Below are 18001 nucleotides of genomic sequence, written 5' to 3'. Positions count from 1 at the left end.
TATCAATCTTTACTTGTCATCGCCAGAAAAAACTGAATGTTTGTGTGTTACAGTCGTATCCGTGGATCTGACCGACAGCAGCATGGCTCCTGGTGGGCGGGGCTACGTCAGACTCCTCACAGGTCTGAGGTCACGACTTCACCTGAGGACCGACTTCCTGCTGTCACATCATCCAGGTCAGTGACATCATTAGCTGCTGCACTGTAGGCAACACTGTATTTCACCCATAACCCACAGCTGTCTGTCCTGCAGGGGGTGGAGCCTCTCTGCAGCACCTCCTGTCTCGTTACGATTGGTCGGAGCACAGACCTGAGATCAGCAGTCGGGTCCTGACTGACCTGTCCTGTCCTGCACTGCTGTCCTCAGACCCGCAGCCAGGGGACGCTCACAGTTTCCTGGAGTGGCTCGGAGCCGTGGACGCCGACATCAGCTGGTGACGCCCCGTCTCTTTGAAAGCTGCTGTGTGAACTTCCGGCAGGAAGACGTGAACTTGTCTTCTGTGTTTCAGCGAGAACTCGTCCAGCAGCTTCATGTCCTCGTTGGTCTGTCCCGAGCCGAAGACAATGCTGGATAAAGCTCTGAGCGTCTCTGTCTGTGGACTGCTGCGTCCTCAGGACGTCCACCGGCTCGTCCAGCAGCTCAGGTGACACTTTTTTCCTGGTTGTCGTGAATCATGGATCTGTGAGGACGGACTGTTTCTTTAACTGCAGTTCTTTTCCCCCCCGGTCCTGCAGGCGTCACCTGGAGCAGCCGGGCCCGGCGCCCTGGGCGTCTCTGACGGTTCACGGTTTCGTGGACAGTCCTGTATCTTGGGGGGACGGCGAGCACGGAGTCCTGATAGGAGGAGAGAACTTCTACAACCTGCTGATGTTCCAGGACCACACCTACCACCTCCACCTGGCTACAGGGTCACATGACCCCTGTCCTCAGTGATGACGTCATCTGCCTCGATCCTTTAGCTTTATTGGAACTTTAATCAGGTTTCGTTGTATAAACTTGTTTCTCGTCAACTTAACAACTTATTTAAGATAAAACTGTTTAGAAACAATATAAAACAATCTGAGGTTAAAACAAGTTAAATTGAAATATATCTTTTTTTTTAGATTTTTGAAACTGAACTTTGGTTTAAATAATAATTATGAATCGCAGCTCTGCTTTGATATTTATGTTCATGTTTATGAAGGTATCTGTCTGAGTCCGAGAACATTTTTTTACTGATTGATTTGAGACGTTCTCTGATATTTATTATTCACGTTAATAACTCGCACACAGAATGAGCTCATCTGTGAGCTAAAGATCAATTAGTACAATGAAGTTTTTATTCTTCATGACTCATCAGCTGATAAATTATCTAGACACTTAGTTATTTTGTCATAAATATAAAAATGTCAATAAATCTACTTCCAGTATTTTCAGTAGTGATGAGTTTTATCATTTGATCCTTTCAAAATAAAATAACATCACTTCAGACTGAACAGTTTTTTTATTTCACTGCTTCAGTTGTGTTTGTATAAAAGTTTGTCCAATGACTTATAAAAATTCCTTGTTATTGTTTGTGCCGCTGGAATTTGTAATGTCAGCACAAATCAAACCTGGTTCACAAAGAATTTAAAGGAGCAGTTCAACATTTAAGTAAATCCTCTGCTGAGCTGTTTCCAGATGGATGAGCCAGTGAGTGTATTTTAGCTTAACATATTGTTATGAGTTTTCTGTGTGTAGATTATTACCTGTTATGAATCTACAGCCGTTTCCAATTTGAATAATGAACTGTTGAACTGCTCCTTTAAAGTCATTCATTTAAACTAAGTCATAAACTTTGACGTGTGACAGAATGGATCACGAGGCCGACAGGCCACGCCCACGTTGCATCAACACAGGTTTCTTTACCCATGATTCAGCACTTTTACTGTGTGACAGGACTTAAACCTGTCGTGTCCTGATGGGAGAGCTGCAGAGGACACTGAGGTCAAAGGTCAGGGTTAATGTCTTGCTCCTGCACGGAGACGCTCCTGTCCTCTGTTGTAGTTCAGTTTCATATCAGATTGAACAGCGTTAGCCTAGCTTAGCATTAAGACTGGAAGCAGAAAGTTGTGTGTGTTTTTTCCTTAGCCCTAAATAATCGAATAATAATAATCTGTTTTGTCAGAAAGCCATAGAACCACCGGTTTGTGTTTCACCAGATGACAACTGTCCAGTTCACACTGATTCAATGTGTTAGAGCCAGAGGACTGAAACACTTCATTCTTCTATCCTGGGTTTAAGATGCAGAGCCATGCTAACAGTGTCCCCCAGCTTCCAGGCTTTGTGCTAAGCTAGGCTAAAAACGTTCAGCTGAAACCATAACTTAGAGTTGAACAATAAACAAACATTCAGCCTTTCCCGCCGAGTCACTGCATCCAACTCAGAAGTGCTGAGTCACAGGTCCAGGTGGTGGGGGAGGTTCTAGCAGAGCTCGGTTCTCCGCTGCAGGAACTGCAGGATGGAGTCTGTTCCCTGTGATGATCCCCACACTCTCTTCAGGGCTTCACACTCGCGCTCGTTAGCTTGCTCCAGAGCACTGCGGCTGGTGTTCCTCATCAGGGCTTTGGACTCCTTCAGAACCTGCAGACCAGGAACCAGCAGAGCCACAGCGTGAAGGAGAGGAGCGGATGTGTATTAGTGTGTATTAGTTTGTAATTGTGTTTATTGACTGACCAGCGAGTCGACTGACACCAGTTCTTTGATCCTCAGCATCACTTCCTGTGTGAAGGTTCCCGGCCACAAAACCTGAGACACCAAACCTTTACAACACGCCTCCTGAGCCGTCAACTTCCTGCCACTCAGCAACAGCTCGTTAGCCTGGAACACACGGACCATTAACGTGTTAGGGTGAGAGGAGGGGTGGGGTGAGAGAGGGTGAGTGGAGAGATGGGGTGAGAGAGGGTGAGTGGAGCGGTGGGGTGAGAGAGGGTGAGTGGAGAGATGGAGTGAGAGAGGGTGAGTGGAGCGATGGGGTGAGAGAGGGTGAGTGAAAGGATGGAGTGAGAGAGGGTGAGTGGAGCGATGGAGTGAGAGAGGGTGAGTGGAGCAATGGAGTGAGAGAGGGTGAGTGGAGAGATGGAGTGAGAGAGGGTGAGTGGAGAGATGGGGTGAGAGGGTGAGTGAAAGGATGGAGTGAGAGAGGGTGAGTGGAGAGATGGAGTGAGAGAGGGTGAGTGGAGCGATGGGGTGAGAGAGGGTGAGTGGAGCGATGGGGTGAGAGAGGGTGAGTGGAGCGATGGAGTGAGAGGGTGAGTGGAGCGATGGAGTGAGAGAGGGTGAGTGGAGAGATGGGGTGAGAGAGGGTGAGTGAAAGGATGGAGTGAGAGAGGGTGAGTGGAGAGATGGAGTGAGAGAGGGTGAGTGGAGCGATGGAGTGAGAGAGGGTGAGTGGAGAGATGGAGTGAGAGAGGGTGAGTGGAGCGATGGAGTGAGAGAGGGTGAGTGGAGAGATGGGGTGAGAGAGGGTGAGTGAAAGGATGGAGTGAGAGAGGGTGAGTGGAGAGATGGAGTGAGAGAGGGTGAGTGGAGCGATGGAGTGAGAGAGGGTGAATGGAGAGATGGAGTGAGAGAGGGTGAGTGGAGAGATGGAGTGAGAGAGGGTGAGTGGAGAGATGGAGTGAGAGAGGGTGAGTGGAGAGATGGAGTGAGAGAGGGTGAGTGGAGCGATGGAGTGAGAGAGGGTGAGTGGAGCGATGGAGTGAGAGAGGGTGAGTGGAGAGATGGAGTGAGAGAGGGTGAGTGAAAGGATGGAGTGAGAGAGGGTGAGTGGAGCGATGGAGTGAGAGAGGGTGAGTGGAGAGATGGGGTGAGAGAGGGTGAGTGAAAGGATGGAGTGAGAGAGGGTGAGTGGAGCGATGGAGTGAGAGAGGGTGAGTGGAGAGATGGGGTGAGAGAGGGTGAGTGAAAGGATGGAGTGAGAGAGGGTGAGTGGAGAGATGGAGTGAGAGAGGGTGAGTGGAGAGATGGAGTGAGAGAGGGTGAGTGGAGAGATGGGGTGAGAGAGGGTGAGTGGAGAGATGGAGTGAGAGAGGGTGAGTGGAGAGATGGGGTGAGAGAGGGTGAGTGAAAGGATGGAGTGAGAGAGGGTGAGTGGAGCGATGGAGTGAGAGAGGGTGAGTGGAGAGATGGGGTGAGAGAGGGTGAGTGGAGCGATGGGTTGAGAGAAAGTGAGTGAAGCGATGGGGAGAGAGAGGGTGAGTGGAGCGATGGAGTGAGAGAGGGTGAGTGAAAGGATGGAGTGAGAGAGGGTGAGTGGAGAGATGGAGTGAGAGAGGGTGAGTGGAGCGATGGAGTGAGAGAGGGTGAGTGGAGAGATGGAGTGAGAGAGGGTGAGTGGAGCGATGGAGTGAGAGAGGGTGAGTGGAGAGATGGGGTGAGAGAGGGTGAGTGAAAGGATGGAGTGAGAGAGGGTGAGTGGAGAGATGGAGTGAGAGAGGGTGAGTGGAGCGATGGAGTGAGAGAGGGTGAATGGAGAGATGGAGTGAGAGAGAGGGTGAGTGGAGAGATGGAGTGAGAGAGGGTGAGTGGAGCGATGGAGTGAGAGAGGGTGAGTGGAGAGATGGGGTGAGAGAGGGTGAGTGAAAGGATGGAGTGAGAGAGGGTGAGTGGAGAGATGGAGTGAGAGAGGGTGAGTGGAGCGATGGAGTGAGAGAGGGTGAGTGGAGAGATGGAGTGAGAGAGGGTGAGTGGAGCGATGGAGTGAGAGAGGGTGAGTGGAGAGATGGGGTGAGAGAGGGTGAGTGGAGCGATGGGGTGAGAGAGTCTAACTGCAGAGGGACACTGACCGAGGCCAGGCCCATGATGCGGGGGAAGGTGAAGGAGGAGCAGGCGTCGGGCGTCTGGCCGTAGGATGTGTAGGGCGTCTGGAACCAGGCCTTCTCATTGGCCCACACCACATCACAGAGTGGCAAGATGGCAGCACCGAGGCCGAGCGCTGGCCCGTTCACTGCCGCTACGATGGGCTTCCTGAACTGGATGAAGGTGTTGACAAAGGTCCTGGAGTGGAGGAGCAGACGTCAGAGATCAACACCTCTACCGGATGACAGGGTCTCATTGTGACCTCAGGGGGCCTCACCTGATAGTTTCAGCCATTTTGATGCTCTCCTTCTTCCGGTCGTCCGTCAGCCGTCTGATGAAATACAGGAAGTCCAGGCCGCAGCAGAAGACGGCGCCGACAGCGCTGACCAGCACCAGCTTACTGTCGTCTGATGCTGCAGTGGCCATGGCGCTCTGGATCTCCTTCATCACCTGATGAAGACAAGGAGAGACAACATGACCACCATGACACGTGGAGTTTAAACTGGAAGTTTGATTTTAGAAGTGAGGATGGCATGATCACATCACACAGTCATGGGTTAGAAGATGATATCTGTTGTTAGGATGGGGGCATGAACCCACCTCAGGGTTGAGCATGTTGTTCTCAGAGCTCTTGGTGGAAAGCAGGATGTGGGTGAAGCCGTCCTGTTTCTTCACCACGATGTCCCGGTAGCGGTAAGCACTCTCTGTCTGCCGCACACTGAACCTCAGACGTTTGTCGAACGCCGAGCGCTGCTCCAGACGACGCTTCCCGGTCACACTGGTTGCCCCGGCAGCACCACTCTGCCCAGCGGACATCCCACTGGCAGCAGCAGCCTCGATGATGTCACCTGGAAGAAACCGACAGGTGGTCAGTGGTCTTCATTCACACGTCAGACCATGTTCATTTATAAACAACAGGTTCTTCATAGAAGTTCATTAAAGTCGTTTTGAACATATTTCTGTGACTAAGATTATGATTTAGATTTCTGAGATGTCCAAACAAGCTAATTTGATAGCCAATCAGAGTCATGCACACTATGTGACCTAGGACCTCACCTGTGCCACTGAGGGACCGCATGGCAGCAGGTGTGACGGGGACCCGGGGGGGGGGCAGAGGGTTTTGGCAGCGGGGTCTGGTCCCCATTCGGGCCCTCTCTTCTCCAGGCCCAAGCTGGACTCCGGACGGTTTCTCCAGAAGAGCGACCTCAGGTGGGACCTGGTGAGCTTCTTGAGGTCCGGCCTCCAGACTATGAGCCGCCTCACTAGGAGACTCCTCCGAGTCCAGGCGGCTGTTCATCGGACTCTTAGGAACCAAGATCTTGATGCCAGTCTTGGAGAGATCCACGCTGCGGCGAGCCGAGCAGACCGGAGCCACCGACATCAGGCCACTGCTGAACCGGTCAGCCAGCAGGGGCTGGCGAGAGCCACCAGAGGCCGGACTGGTCAGTCCAGCGGGAGGCAGGTGAGCTGGACTCACCTGGTTACAGTCGGCAGTTAAAACTACACTGATGTCACTGCGAGCTGTGGCGGTGACTGGCGGCCTGAAGGCTGGTCTGTGGGCAGAGATGTAGTGGAGGCTCTGCGAGCTTCGGGTGGAGCGCAGCAACGTACTGTCTTTTTCCCGCACTGCATTTTGACGGTTGAACTCATGGACGTGGATCATACAGGCGGACAGGTGACTCTCGGGCTCCCAGGTGTCCTCCTCTGACCCGTAACCTCTCCACCGGACCAGGTACTCCAACTTCATCTTCTTGTTCTTCCTCTTATCGATGATCCTCTCCACCTGCAGGAGGCGCCGCAGCACAGTTCATTCAAATCAACCAAAACAACAGAAGAAAAAAGATCATTAAAATCAATTATCATCAATAATCACACACACATTGGTCTTCAAATGTTCCTGGTGTGCCGGGGGATTTGAGAGAAATGTACAATATTATCATTGTGACACTACAACAGGGTTTCGAAGCTGTGACCCCTGACCCGAACATGTGTCTGCTGTGTCTCTGTGTTTGATTTAGTAACTCAACCTGACTCACCCAGCTAACACCCAGCTAACACTAGCTAACACCCAGCTATCACCGAGCTAACACTAGCTAACACCCAGCTATCACCGAGCTAACACTAGCTCACACCCAGCTAACACCGAGCTAACACCCAGCTAACACCAGCTACCACCAAGCTATCACCGAGCTAACACTAGCTCACACCCAGCTAACACCGAGCTAACACCCAGTTAACAGTCGGCTGTCACCCAGCTAACAACAGCTAACACTCAGCTAACACCCAACTGTCACCCAGCTAATAACAGCTAACACCCAACTGTCACCTAGCTAACAACAGCTAACACCCAGCTAAAACCAGCTACTTCCAGAAGCTAACTGTGGCGATGAGCTAACTCGATCGGTTATGTTTATCTCCAGCTAGTCACGTGAACACGTTAACCAGCTGCTAACTACCCTGTTAATTTAACTAGCCAGTTAGTTTCTTTGAGTTCACCACTTTAACATTGACTCTGAAAGCTACCGCTAGCTAAGATTAGCATTAAAGTATTAGCTCGCGTCACCTCGTATAACTCCTCCGTAGCCATGGAGACTGTGCGCATGCACGAGCAGCTTCCAGAAGCGAACTGAGGTGCGCACGAGCACGAGCACGAGACAGAGATGCGCGTCGAGCTCCGTGAGTGCGCGTCCTCCGGGTCCAAGTTTAGCTGGTAGCTGTTAGCTGTTAGCTAACCAGCAGCTCCACGACACATCCGGTCTGACTCTCATCTACAAAATAAAAGACCCAGACCGCTGCTCGGTAAAGTTTAAACTGAATGAGACTCAATGGACTCAATGTTATCAATGGAATGTTTATTCATTTCTAAAGATTCCAGCTTTTCTATTTTTAAGTTGTTGAAACCCTTCAATTATTGAAACATTACAATCTGACACACACTTGAATTGATCAATTCAGAAGAAAATTCAGAAAAAGTTATTAAACATCTTAATGCATTTTACACATGAATTAAACATGTTTAAAAAGTTCAACGTGATTCAAGATATTATTCTCTAAACATGTTAAAGATCTTTCAGCTTTGCTGGACTCTGAGTGGACCGTTCCATCAGTGATGTCATGAATTCAGGTACATCCAGGTGTTTAATTGTTTGACTTTACATTATTATATTTCAAAGTAAGAGAGAATGTTTAAAAATCAAATTTCTTCTCCTTCTTTTATAGTTCATCATCTGTGTTGATGAGGTAAAAAGACAAATCACTTTCAAATCATTTTGTAGGTTTTCAGTGAAACGTTTCTCAGACTTGGACAAATTGATAAGAAACAGGTTTGATTTTATTGGACAGAGACGTTTCAGCTCCTCCCCCTCGTCAGTCGGACTTCTTGCTGGTCACTGTTTTGCTTTGTTGTGATGCGTCTTCGTCTTCGTCTTCATCGGTGGTGGCTCGGGCTTTACAGCACAGGTAGCAGAAGAAGGTGGCGATGGCAAACGGGAAGGCGAGTAAGAAGAAGCAAAGCAGTGGAGACTTGCCGTACAGCGACTGGACAGACAGAGGACACAAAGGTCAGAGGTCAGAAGACAGGTACAGGATGCAGGACTGATGATGTCCCCACTTACCTGTAGCAGGAGTTTTGAGTCATAGACGAGGCGTGTGACACGTTGGACGACCCCATTTCCTCCCTGACACTGGAGACACAGGACAAACAGATGTTTCAGAAAACACTGTAACGTGGAGTCTTCTCCATGTGGGAGCTGCTCCAGACTGACCTGGATGCTGCCGTCCAGAACCCCGTTCAGGAAGTCCAGGAGTTGGCGCTCCGTGTCCACGGGGCCTTGTGGCAGGAAGTAACCATCGTTGGACAAATTAACCACGACAAACGACGGCATGACCACGTCCCTGAGGACAAAGACAGAATCAAACCGTGATACTGAAACAGGGTGCACCCCCCTTCCTCTAACGACCTTCCTCATGAATGTGCGTTGAGTCCGGTTTGGACGTTAACCACTTCACTGACTCACTTCATCATCAGGCCGTTGACGTACTCGCTTTCCTCCATGAAACCAAAGGAGAAGTTTCTAAAACACAGACACACTATCAGCTTTCATTGTGTATTTTCTGCTCAGTGATTTCTCTAAATGAAGACTGACCTGCTGTAGGTTTCTCTGTAATCTGCAGCCACCTTCTCCATGAGAACTTTGTACCTGAGCGGGGGAATCAGAGGCGTCACAGGAAGTTCACACCGGTTTACCTGATGGACAATCGTTGGAGATTTACCTCACACTCCTTTCACACATGTTCTTCTCCTCCAGCAGCACCAGCGACACCAGTTTACCTGCAGGGGTCAGGGGAGGTCACTTCACCTGGTCATAATAACAGCCTCAAATAGCAGTTCCTCTAACGTCCACCAGGTGCTGCTGTGATCCAACTTCTACTATACTGAGGTTTTCATAACTTACATTGCTGTTGAATATCACCAGTGGGGTCTTCCATCAAAGGGACTAAATGCTAATCCCTGCTGACTTGGATGAGTCGAGCTAATTTCATTGGCTTACATTCATTCCTGTGCAGTCACCATAGTAACGTATGCTTCTCTAACAGGATCACAGCCCAGCTCCGTTTAGTGACTGGGAACCAGTGTCCCATGTTTCTTCTCAAGCTTTTATAATCAGAATAATACAAAAATAAATCAATGATTTTAAAAATCATGTTTTGTCACAAAGTACTTGTATCAAGTCGTTGTTTGTGTTTGTTGGGATGTGACAGAACAGAGCTGAGGTCAGTGAGTCAGAGGCTTCACACAAACCTCATCAGGCTCCTTCACAGTAAGTGTTCTGTAGTGATTCAACAGATCTGATATTAAACAGCTTCATATCCACAGTCTGACTCTAGATCTGACTTTTCATTTAACAAATGGAAACATGTCGGCTGTGGAGGAAGATTAACAGCACGTGTGAGTTTGTAATAACTTCTTCTGATACTAATGCTGACATTGAGCTGACTTGAGGTCAGCTCTGCTTGTCCGTGATGACATCACACAGGTGTGGTTACCTGTCTCTCCCATGGCGTACAGAGTGTAGCTGTCGATCTTGGAGAAGTTTGGGAAACGCTCTCTGTTGATCCACAGCCTCAGTTCTCCGTCACGTTCTTCTGAAATCACATCTCACTCAGGTCACATGACTCCTCACTGAGCGACAAGTCAGATGACGGGTTGTTTATATTTGGATCTTTTCTAGATGGAGTCTGTTGTCATGTTAGCAGGTAGAGAACCGGAGAGTTTTCAGACTTACCGCTGTAGGTGAAGTAGGTTCCATCTTTAAATAGAACCACGGCCGGCAGAGACGTCAGAGCGATGACCTATGATACAGATTGACTTTAATAACTCATAAGTCCAGATGTGAAGACACAGGTTCTGGAGGTTCTGCACTTTCCTCCTGTACAGCTGAAGATGTTCAACCATTTGTAAAAGCATCAAACATCATCAGGTATCGATGGATTCGATAGAACCCTCCAGTCTTTGTTCTCTTGTTCTTTAGCTCTATGCTACGATGTTCTCCTGAGGCCTCATTTATAACTGGACCCACAAAACGGAGCCTGAAACATGCGTACGCCACTTCTCACACACTTTGAGATCTGTGAAAACAAACTGAACGTGTGAACTTGCTCCATCTTAAATTAAATATTTTCTTATTTCCGGTTCTTTCCCTCGTCTTCACTCTCACTCTGTGTTTTCTTTAGTAGTGACATCACTGCTGTCCCATGAGGTCGCTCTTCACCTCCACCTCACTAACACACCCCTCATGTCAGAGTCAGAAGGTTTCACTTCCTCTTCTCATCGCTTGACACTGTGACTCCGTCAGGACTCACGCTGGAATCCCATTGGTCAGCAGCATCATTTAATATTCATGAGGCACTTTGCATTGACCAATTATGGTTGGAAGTGGGCGTGTGGAGGGCGGAGCTAGAGGCAGATCCACGTGGGAGCGTTTCCAGGTGGACTGTGATTTATAAAGTGAATCGAATTCATCAGGATTTGTGCGTACGCCGTTTCCGGCTCTTAGTTAGTTTAGTTTGAATCCCACGCTCTGTTTTATATGAGACCCCAGATCTCTGTCTGTTCTACTGTGTTCTCCGGTTCCTTCAGTCATGTGACCTTTGGTAGAACGTCTCTGGCAGCGGAGAAGAAGTTGGTGTGAACGATCAGATGTTCTGCAGCAGCCGAGAAGTTTCCCTGAAAAACAACAGAGGTCAGAGTGTGTGTGAGAGTGAGTTTGTGTGTGTATGTGTTTGATAGTGTGTGATAGTGTGTCTACCTTCAGTTGTGATGTGGCTCCTACATACACAAACATGACGTCATGGCGGCTCATTGCGTGTTGGAAAAGCTGCAGACTGTTCAGAGATCGAACAAAGGGCCTGCACAAGACACACACACACACACACACACTGATAAACATAAATACACTCACTCACACACACACACACTGATAAACATAATTACACTCACACACACACACACACACTGATAAACATAAATACACTCACTCACACACACACACACTGATAAACATAAATACACTCACTCACACACACACACACTGATAAACATAATTACACTCACTCACACGCACACACACACTGATAAACATAATTACACTCACTCACACACACACACACACTGATAAACATAATTACACTCACACACACACACACACACTGATAAACATAAATACACTCACTCACACACACACACACTGATAAACATAATTACACTCACTCACACACACACACACACTGATAAACATAATTACACTCACTCACACACACACACAAACACGCACACGCACACACTCACCCTGAGACTCGATGTGTAAACTCCATTATTTCATCTTTTGTTCTTTTTCCTTTATAAACATATTTCACGTTTTTCTTCCACCTGAAAAAAAACCTTCAGTTCACACATGATCTGGATGATTGATTATTGATCTGTATAAATAATCGTTCAGCCTCTTCTGATTGGCTGGTGTGCAGTGATGTCACAGCGAGGACTCACATGATGATGGCTGGATAACCTCTGACCCTGAACTCTTCTGCCAAACCTGGAAGAAAACACAAGCTCAGCTGTGACCTCTGACCCCGCCCACCTTTAATGTAACAGCTGATTGAACATCATGAAATAAACACAAATGAATACTGATGTTTCCACGGACAGAAGGAAACAGGTCAGAGCAGAAAGTTCATGAACATATTTTTTCAGTTTTATTTATTATTAGAGTGAACCTCCAGACAGTCGCCACGACAACAGGAAAGACCTTTCAGAATGAGACGGAGTCAAATGAGGTCACAGGTCAGGTCATGTGAGACGAGGCACTTCCTGTCCATTTTATCTCCCTTGGGCTCTAATGAGCGGAGATTATTTCAGTATAGTTGTTATTGTTTCACTGTGTGAGGCTGAGTCAGGTGGTGTGATGGTAGAACTGACCGGTGTTGGCGGTGGCGTCTGATTTGCCGACATTGACCGGAGAACCCAGACTCTTCAGTTCTGATCCAATCTGATGCCAGACAGGATCCAGCTGTTTACAGAAGGAACACCAGGGGGCGTAGAACTGCACAGAGAACAACACAACACTGTCACAATAGCTTTGCAATGACAGTGTCTGGGTCAACAGAGATGACCTCATCTTAACAATGTACGGTATAAATCATCGTTAAAAATATTGATCTGACAAAAGGTTATTGATTATTGAATATCGGGGGTTGGGGTGCAGTTGTGTGTCACCTGCATATGACAGTTGTGTGTGTGTGTGTGTGGAGGACGTGTCTCAGGGTGTTGGAACCCTGAGGAACACCGGGATGCTACAGTGGCTACGCTAAAGGTTCTGTCTGGTAAATAAGAATGAAACATGATTTCACTGAAGAGGAGATAAAGGTCATGTGACCACGTGGTTACTCAGATAACCTCCAGCTCACATGTCCAGTCTCTGACTCTCTCTCCTCAGATCAAATGATTCTTACAAATGAACATAGAGCTTTTTCTTTGCTGAATCTAAAACAATAAATGCATTCGTACTTTGATCAGCCAGATGTCGTCGTCTCCTCTGGTCTTCATGAAGCTGTGAAACACAATCAGATTATTTATTGATCTGATTATTCACAAGCAGCAGATCAATGAAGAGAGATGATCAGCAGCTCATGAGAAACTAAACAGTTCACAGTGAAATCAAAGATCCATTCATGTTGTTTACATGAACTTCATCAACAGAATTTTCACTGCGACAAAATCTAAAATATTTATGATTCATAACTGGACCGACTGAACCAGCTGAGGAGCATGTGACACATCAAAAGCTCCAGATCAGCTTGTAAATGGATCCAGACAATATTTATAAAATGTAAAGTAAAGATTTGTACTTACGAATCGTCCAGCTCCTCCACGAAGGACGACACCAGTGACGCACACAGCAGCACTGACGACAACAAACACAAATAAGCAACACAAACTTCCAGCTCTAACTCACACTGACTCACTTTTAATTACGCGCTTTTATTCATATTACAAAGTCTTCACCAGCAGGTGGCGCTCTGAACTGTTCAAACTGAAACTGAAGCTGTTGAGGAGCATGTAAGTAGGGATGGTTTTTAAACGATACTTAAAAAAAAAAGTGCACAAAACGACGCTTGACGGCATTTAAGAAAGATTTTATATATGTCCAAATGCATGACCAAGCCGACCCAGAGCCGGCAAGAGTTTGTCCACGCCCCCCCCCTCCGTGAAGGAAGGAGTTGAGGTGTGAGGAGGAGGCGGGAGCAACGAAGACCTCAGTTCAATTGGCTCAGGCACCGAAATGAAGCACCGAAATCTGCGTTGCATTTTGGTCCGGATAGGAACCGGTTGTATTGGAACCGGTTCTCGGTACCAGACCCAACATATAAGAGTTGAAGCACCAAAAAGTGAGTAAGTCCATCTTGACTTTCATCAAACCAACTAGAAACGTGACCAGGTGGGTCATGTGACTCAAAGCACAGTGACAGAGACTCGGTGTCAGTGACTCAGATTGAGAAGAGACTCTGTGTCAGTGACTCGGTGTCAGTGATTCAGATTGAGTAGAGACTCGGTGTCAGTGACTCGGTGTCAGTGATTCAGATTGAGTAGAGACTCTGTGTCAGTGACTCAGTGTCAGTGATTCAGATTGAGTAGAGACTCTGTGTCAGTGATTCAGATTGAGTAGAGACTCGTGTCAGTGCCTCGGTGTCAGTGATTCAGATTGAGTAGAGACTCGGTGTCAGTGACTCGGTGTCAGTGATTCAGATTGAGTAGAGAATCGGTGTCAGTGCCTCGGTGTCAGTGATTCAGATTGAGTAGAGACTCGGTGTCAGTGACTCGGTGTCAGTGATTCAGATTGAGTAGAGACTCTGTGTCAGTGATTCAGATTGAGTAGAGACTCGGTGTCAGTGATTCAGATTGAGTAGAGACTCGTGTCAGTGCCTCGGTGTCAGTGATTCAGATTGAGTAGAGACTCGGTGTCAGTGACTCGGTGTCAGTGACTCGGTGCCAGTGATTCAGATTGAGTAGAGACTCGGTGTCAGTGCCTCGGTGTCAGTGATTCAGATTGAGTAGAGACTTGGTGTCAGTGCCTCGGTGTCAGTGATTCAGATTGAGTAGAGAGTCGGTGTCAGTGACTCGTGTCAGTGATTCAGATTGAGTAGAGACTTGGTGTCAGTGCCTCGGTGTCAGTGATTCAGATTGAGTAGAGACTTGGTGTCAGTGCCTCGGTGTCAGTGATTCAGATTGAGTAGGGAACGTACCTGAGAGCAGGACCGAGCTCCTCGTGTCCAACATGTCGACTGGTTAACGCAGATTAGCGTCACAGAGTTTATCTGCTAACTGCTGACAGACGGAGGAGGATGATAATCTGATGGATTAACAGTCTCAGGCCTCTCAAGCTTTACTGTCAGCAGCTGTGCATTGACAACAATAGAGTCTACAGAGACGCTCAACAATACAAAAATACATTTTAACATCAATAAGCCAAACATGACATGACGTTTTCCTTCTATCACAACCACTTCCTGCAGGCCTCTAGGGTTAGGGCTAGCAGCAGAGGTTTCCCCTCCATCACAGCCCCCCCGCTGACTTTGACTCGGAGCTGAGAGACGAGCAGCGGGACGTAGAGGCCAATGGCCGCCCGGTACCCTGGGTGAGGATGATGGGGTCGTGGATGGCGGAGGGCGAGGACAGCAGGGATTGAGTTCATATATGGAGTCAGCAGGTGTCACTCTGTCAAACAGTTCAACTGCAAAGCAGCAGCCAGCGGGATTCAAGACAAGCAGCGTGAAGTCGTGAAGCTCATGTAGTCCGATGAGTCTACATGATGAGCTGGAGTACAACCACACCCCCACCAGCACCGCCTACATCTGCCAACGACTTACCCCACCCAGCAGGGAGAGCAGCCGTCACATGGCGAGGTCTACTGCAGTGTCATCAGTGGCATCATGGAGCTGAAGCCAAACAGAGCATCACAGGCAAGCTCCCCCCACACCCAGCCATGGTACAGACCGGCCACAAAGAAGACATAAGGAAGTCCGCAGTGGCCAGGTTGACCACCAGCAGGTTACTGGCTCACTGGGGTTAGGGTTAACCCCCCCCCCCCCCCCAACATGAGTGATGGAGCCCATGATGTAGAGGGTTTGGTCAGGAAACCTCCGTGATGGCAGAAGGGGGGATGGTGTGGAGAGGCAGGCCATCAGGAGGAGCAGGTTTCTCTCACAGAGCAGAGTAACCCTAACCCTAACCCTAAACCCTAACCCTAGTCAGAAACCCAACCAGAGGCTTGGGAACGATCAAGCTGTCGGGAGGCCTCCTCTTCTTCATCGGGGGAGGCCTCCTCCTCCTCCTCCTCCTCTTCATCGGGGGAGAAGCTGTTGAGGTCATCCCCAGCTTCAAATACATGGAACACCTAGTTAGTTTGATACTCTATCGACTATGTTCTATGTTATATGGTATGTTATTTGTCTTTTTTGTAAAGTCGTCTACTGCATAGATGTTGCCTGTCATTGGTGCATGTGACATTAAACCTTGATTTGATTTGATTTTGCTATATTCGTTTATTTTATTGCCTTTATTTGCTGCTTCTGCTTAGTTTTAGATGTAGTGTAGTATTTTACTGCTGCGTACCGGGACCTCAGTACTTAGTTTCATCTCTAAGTACCTCATGGTTTGGAATGACAATACGTCTTCTTGAATCTTGAACATTTATTAAATCAGATAATACTTGAACCGGCTCAGTAGACTCCAGTCACTGAGGAACCTCCCATCTCAGTGTCTTTCTCTGTCTCAGTTCTTAAGGTCAAATTAATGTGATCTGGTGAATAAGGCCTTTTCAAAACTGATTTTCTAAATAAAGGTCATGTTGAGTTTTCCTGAGTAATTCATCCGTTTGTTTTAAGGGTAAATTAAGAGATAACAGGAGCTGCTCATCACACCAGCTGCTCATGTAATAATCCACTTCCTGAAGCTCAGCAGGATGACCTCATCACCCCCCCGCAGCCGGGAGGAGATACAACACGAGTCAGTGTGACTCACACACTGATACACTTTTTACATTTTATTTTCATTATCAATAAAAACTTCTTTACATTGTGACTGTGACATCATCAGTGTAGTTCAGCCCACAAGCTAAGAGTCCATTAAGAGAGTCACCGGGGGGGGGGGGGGGGTGGTGTCTGCGAACATGTCTGAGCAGCAACTGACGGTCCGGGCTCGAGTACACACACTGTCGACATGGAAACGCCTCGCCTGTGTGGTGACGGCGGGCGTGGAGATCCAGACTCTTCTTCTGGATGCTGAGGAGGACACACAACCTGTTACTCTGGAGTCACACTGTGTGTTACCTGCTGGAGTCACAGTGTGTGTGTGTGTGTTACCTGCTGGAGTCACAGTGTGTGTGTGTGTTTTACCTGCTGTAGTCACAGTGTGTGTGTGTGTGTGTTACCTGCTGTAGTCACAGTGTGTGTGTGTGTGTTACCTGCTGTAGTCACAGTGTGTGTGTGTGTGTTACCTGCTGTAGTCGCAGTGTGTGTGTGTGTGTTACCTGCTGTAGTCACAGTGTGTACATCTGTGAGGTTTCTCTTGACTGTGAGTGCGACTGTGTCTGATCAGCGAGCTGCGGTCGATGGAGGCGTACGGACACACACCACACCTGTACGGCTTCTCACCTGACAACACACAACACACTCATCAACTTAGCGCCGCCAGATGTCTGGGTGTGTGTTCCCTGTGTGCTCAGGTGTGTGTTCCCTGTGTGCTCAGGTGTGTGTTACCGGTGTGCTCAGGTGTGTGTTACCGGTGTGTGTCCTCAGGTGTTGCAGCAGTGAGGCCCTCAGTCGGCTGCTGTATGAACAGTGTGGACAGCTGAATGGTCTCTCTCCTCCGTGGACGCCCAGGTGACGCCTCAGCGTCAGTCGAGAGGAGAACTTCCTGTAGATCACACAACACCTGGATTAACGCTGCAGCTACTCTTTGTAATTTTGTGCTTTATTGTTTACGTTGGTTTAGAAAATTGCGTAAGCAATAAAAATACAGATTCATGAAAATGTGTGCACGCACACCTGAATGTTCCCTTTTTAAATCAGCCCCCCAGGAAGTGTGTGTCTGTGGGTCTGCCTCATGCCCCGCCCACTACACGCCCACATTCAACCATAAACTGTCAATGCAAAGCACCTCATGACTTTTCAATTATTCTGCTGACCACAGTACTTACACAGTAATCTCATTACTTCACACATCAGTGAATCCTAACCACTCATTATTTGGCAATAGAGGTTTGAAGGTGAACACATTTTATGAATGGAGTCTTTGTTTTTTACGTTTGGTCACCAGTTACTTCAATTGTATTAGATTCTGCTCTGACACTGTTTACCCCTGAGACTCCATCACTGTGGTGAGTAAGTTATTAGGGAATTCTCATTTATCCCTTTAAGAACATATCGAGGATTATAGGATTTATGTCTGATTTAGAAAAACGTGTCAATGTAATTAGCTTCAGCTGAATTACAAAATCGTAAAGGCGTGTGCAAAGGTCTCAGCTCATTCAAAATGCTGCAGCTCGAGTCCTCACCAACATCAGGAAGTGGATCATATTACTCCAGGTCTGAGATCTTTACACTGGATCCCTGTCTGTCAAAGAATTGA

General features: G+C 47.9%; 3 protein-coding genes across 3 annotated transcripts in view; 1 reads left to right on the top strand and 2 right to left on the bottom strand.

Moving 5' to 3' along the window:
- Positions 1-1475, top strand: part of rpp40 (ribonuclease P/MRP 40 subunit) — a 6020-nt gene extending 4545 nt beyond the window's left edge. The window contains exons 5-8 of the mRNA XM_053438895.1: positions 54-176; positions 253-433; positions 509-643; positions 735-1475. Coding sequence (XP_053294870.1) covers positions 54-176; positions 253-433; positions 509-643; positions 735-933 — 638 coding nt within the window. The 3' untranslated portion in view covers positions 934-1475. The remainder of the gene's footprint in view (positions 1-53; positions 177-252; positions 434-508; positions 644-734) is intronic.
- cdyl (chromodomain protein, Y-like) lies at positions 1465-7574 on the bottom strand. The gene is made up of 7 exons (XM_053438891.1): positions 7382-7574; positions 5875-6601; positions 5419-5666; positions 5096-5268; positions 4806-5016; positions 2695-2838; positions 1465-2601 (listed from the first exon to the last, which is right to left on the bottom strand). Exons 1-7 carry the CDS (start codon positions 7418-7420, stop codon positions 2443-2445), a joined length of 1701 nt encoding a protein of 566 aa, XP_053294866.1. The 5' UTR covers positions 7421-7574; the 3' UTR covers positions 1465-2442.
- Positions 7575-7655: 81 nt separating this feature from the next.
- Positions 7656-14834, bottom strand: LOC128455206 (protein disulfide-isomerase TMX3). Its single transcript, XM_053438890.1, has 16 exons — positions 14617-14834; positions 13226-13277; positions 12881-12923; positions 12293-12416; positions 11864-11909; positions 11666-11746; positions 11127-11226; positions 10967-11044; positions 10104-10170; positions 9865-9963; positions 9091-9148; positions 8964-9017; positions 8835-8891; positions 8583-8712; positions 8433-8501; positions 7656-8355 (listed from the first exon to the last, which is right to left on the bottom strand). Exons 1-16 carry the CDS (start codon positions 14648-14650, stop codon positions 8185-8187), a joined length of 1263 nt encoding a protein of 420 aa, XP_053294865.1. The 5' UTR covers positions 14651-14834; the 3' UTR covers positions 7656-8184.
- Between the last annotated feature and the right edge of the window lie 3167 nt (positions 14835-18001).

Source organism: Pleuronectes platessa, chromosome 13 (assembly GCF_947347685.1).
Source record: "Pleuronectes platessa chromosome 13, fPlePla1.1, whole genome shotgun sequence".
NCBI lineage: Eukaryota > Metazoa > Chordata > Actinopteri > Pleuronectiformes > Pleuronectidae > Pleuronectes > Pleuronectes platessa.
This window is presented reverse-complemented; position numbering and strand designations above follow the sequence as displayed.

Excerpts from the sequence above, each read along its gene's own strand:
- LOC128455206 (XM_053438890.1), bottom strand. The coding sequence starts at position 14,650 with ATGTTGGACACGAGGAGCTCGGTCCTGCTCTCAG. Across the intron at positions 12,417-12,880 it reads ACGACATCTGGCTGATCAAA|TTCTACGCCCCCTGGTGTTC; the intron begins GTACGAATGCAT and ends TTCTCTGTGCAG. Across the intron at positions 11,747-11,863 it reads GGTTATCCAGCCATCATCAT|GTGGAAGAAAAACGTGAAAT; the intron begins GTGAGTCCTCGC and ends GTTTTTTTTCAG.
- cdyl (XM_053438891.1), bottom strand. The coding sequence starts at position 7,420 with ATGCGCACAGTCTCCATGGCTACGGAGGAGTTATACGAG. Across the intron at positions 6,602-7,381 it reads CTACGGAGGAGTTATACGAG|GTGGAGAGGATCATCGATAA; the intron begins GTGACGCGAGCT and ends CGCCTCCTGCAG. Across the intron at positions 5,017-5,095 it reads AAAATGGCTGAAACTATCAG|GACCTTTGTCAACACCTTCA; the intron begins GTGAGGCCCCCT and ends CCTCCACTCCAG.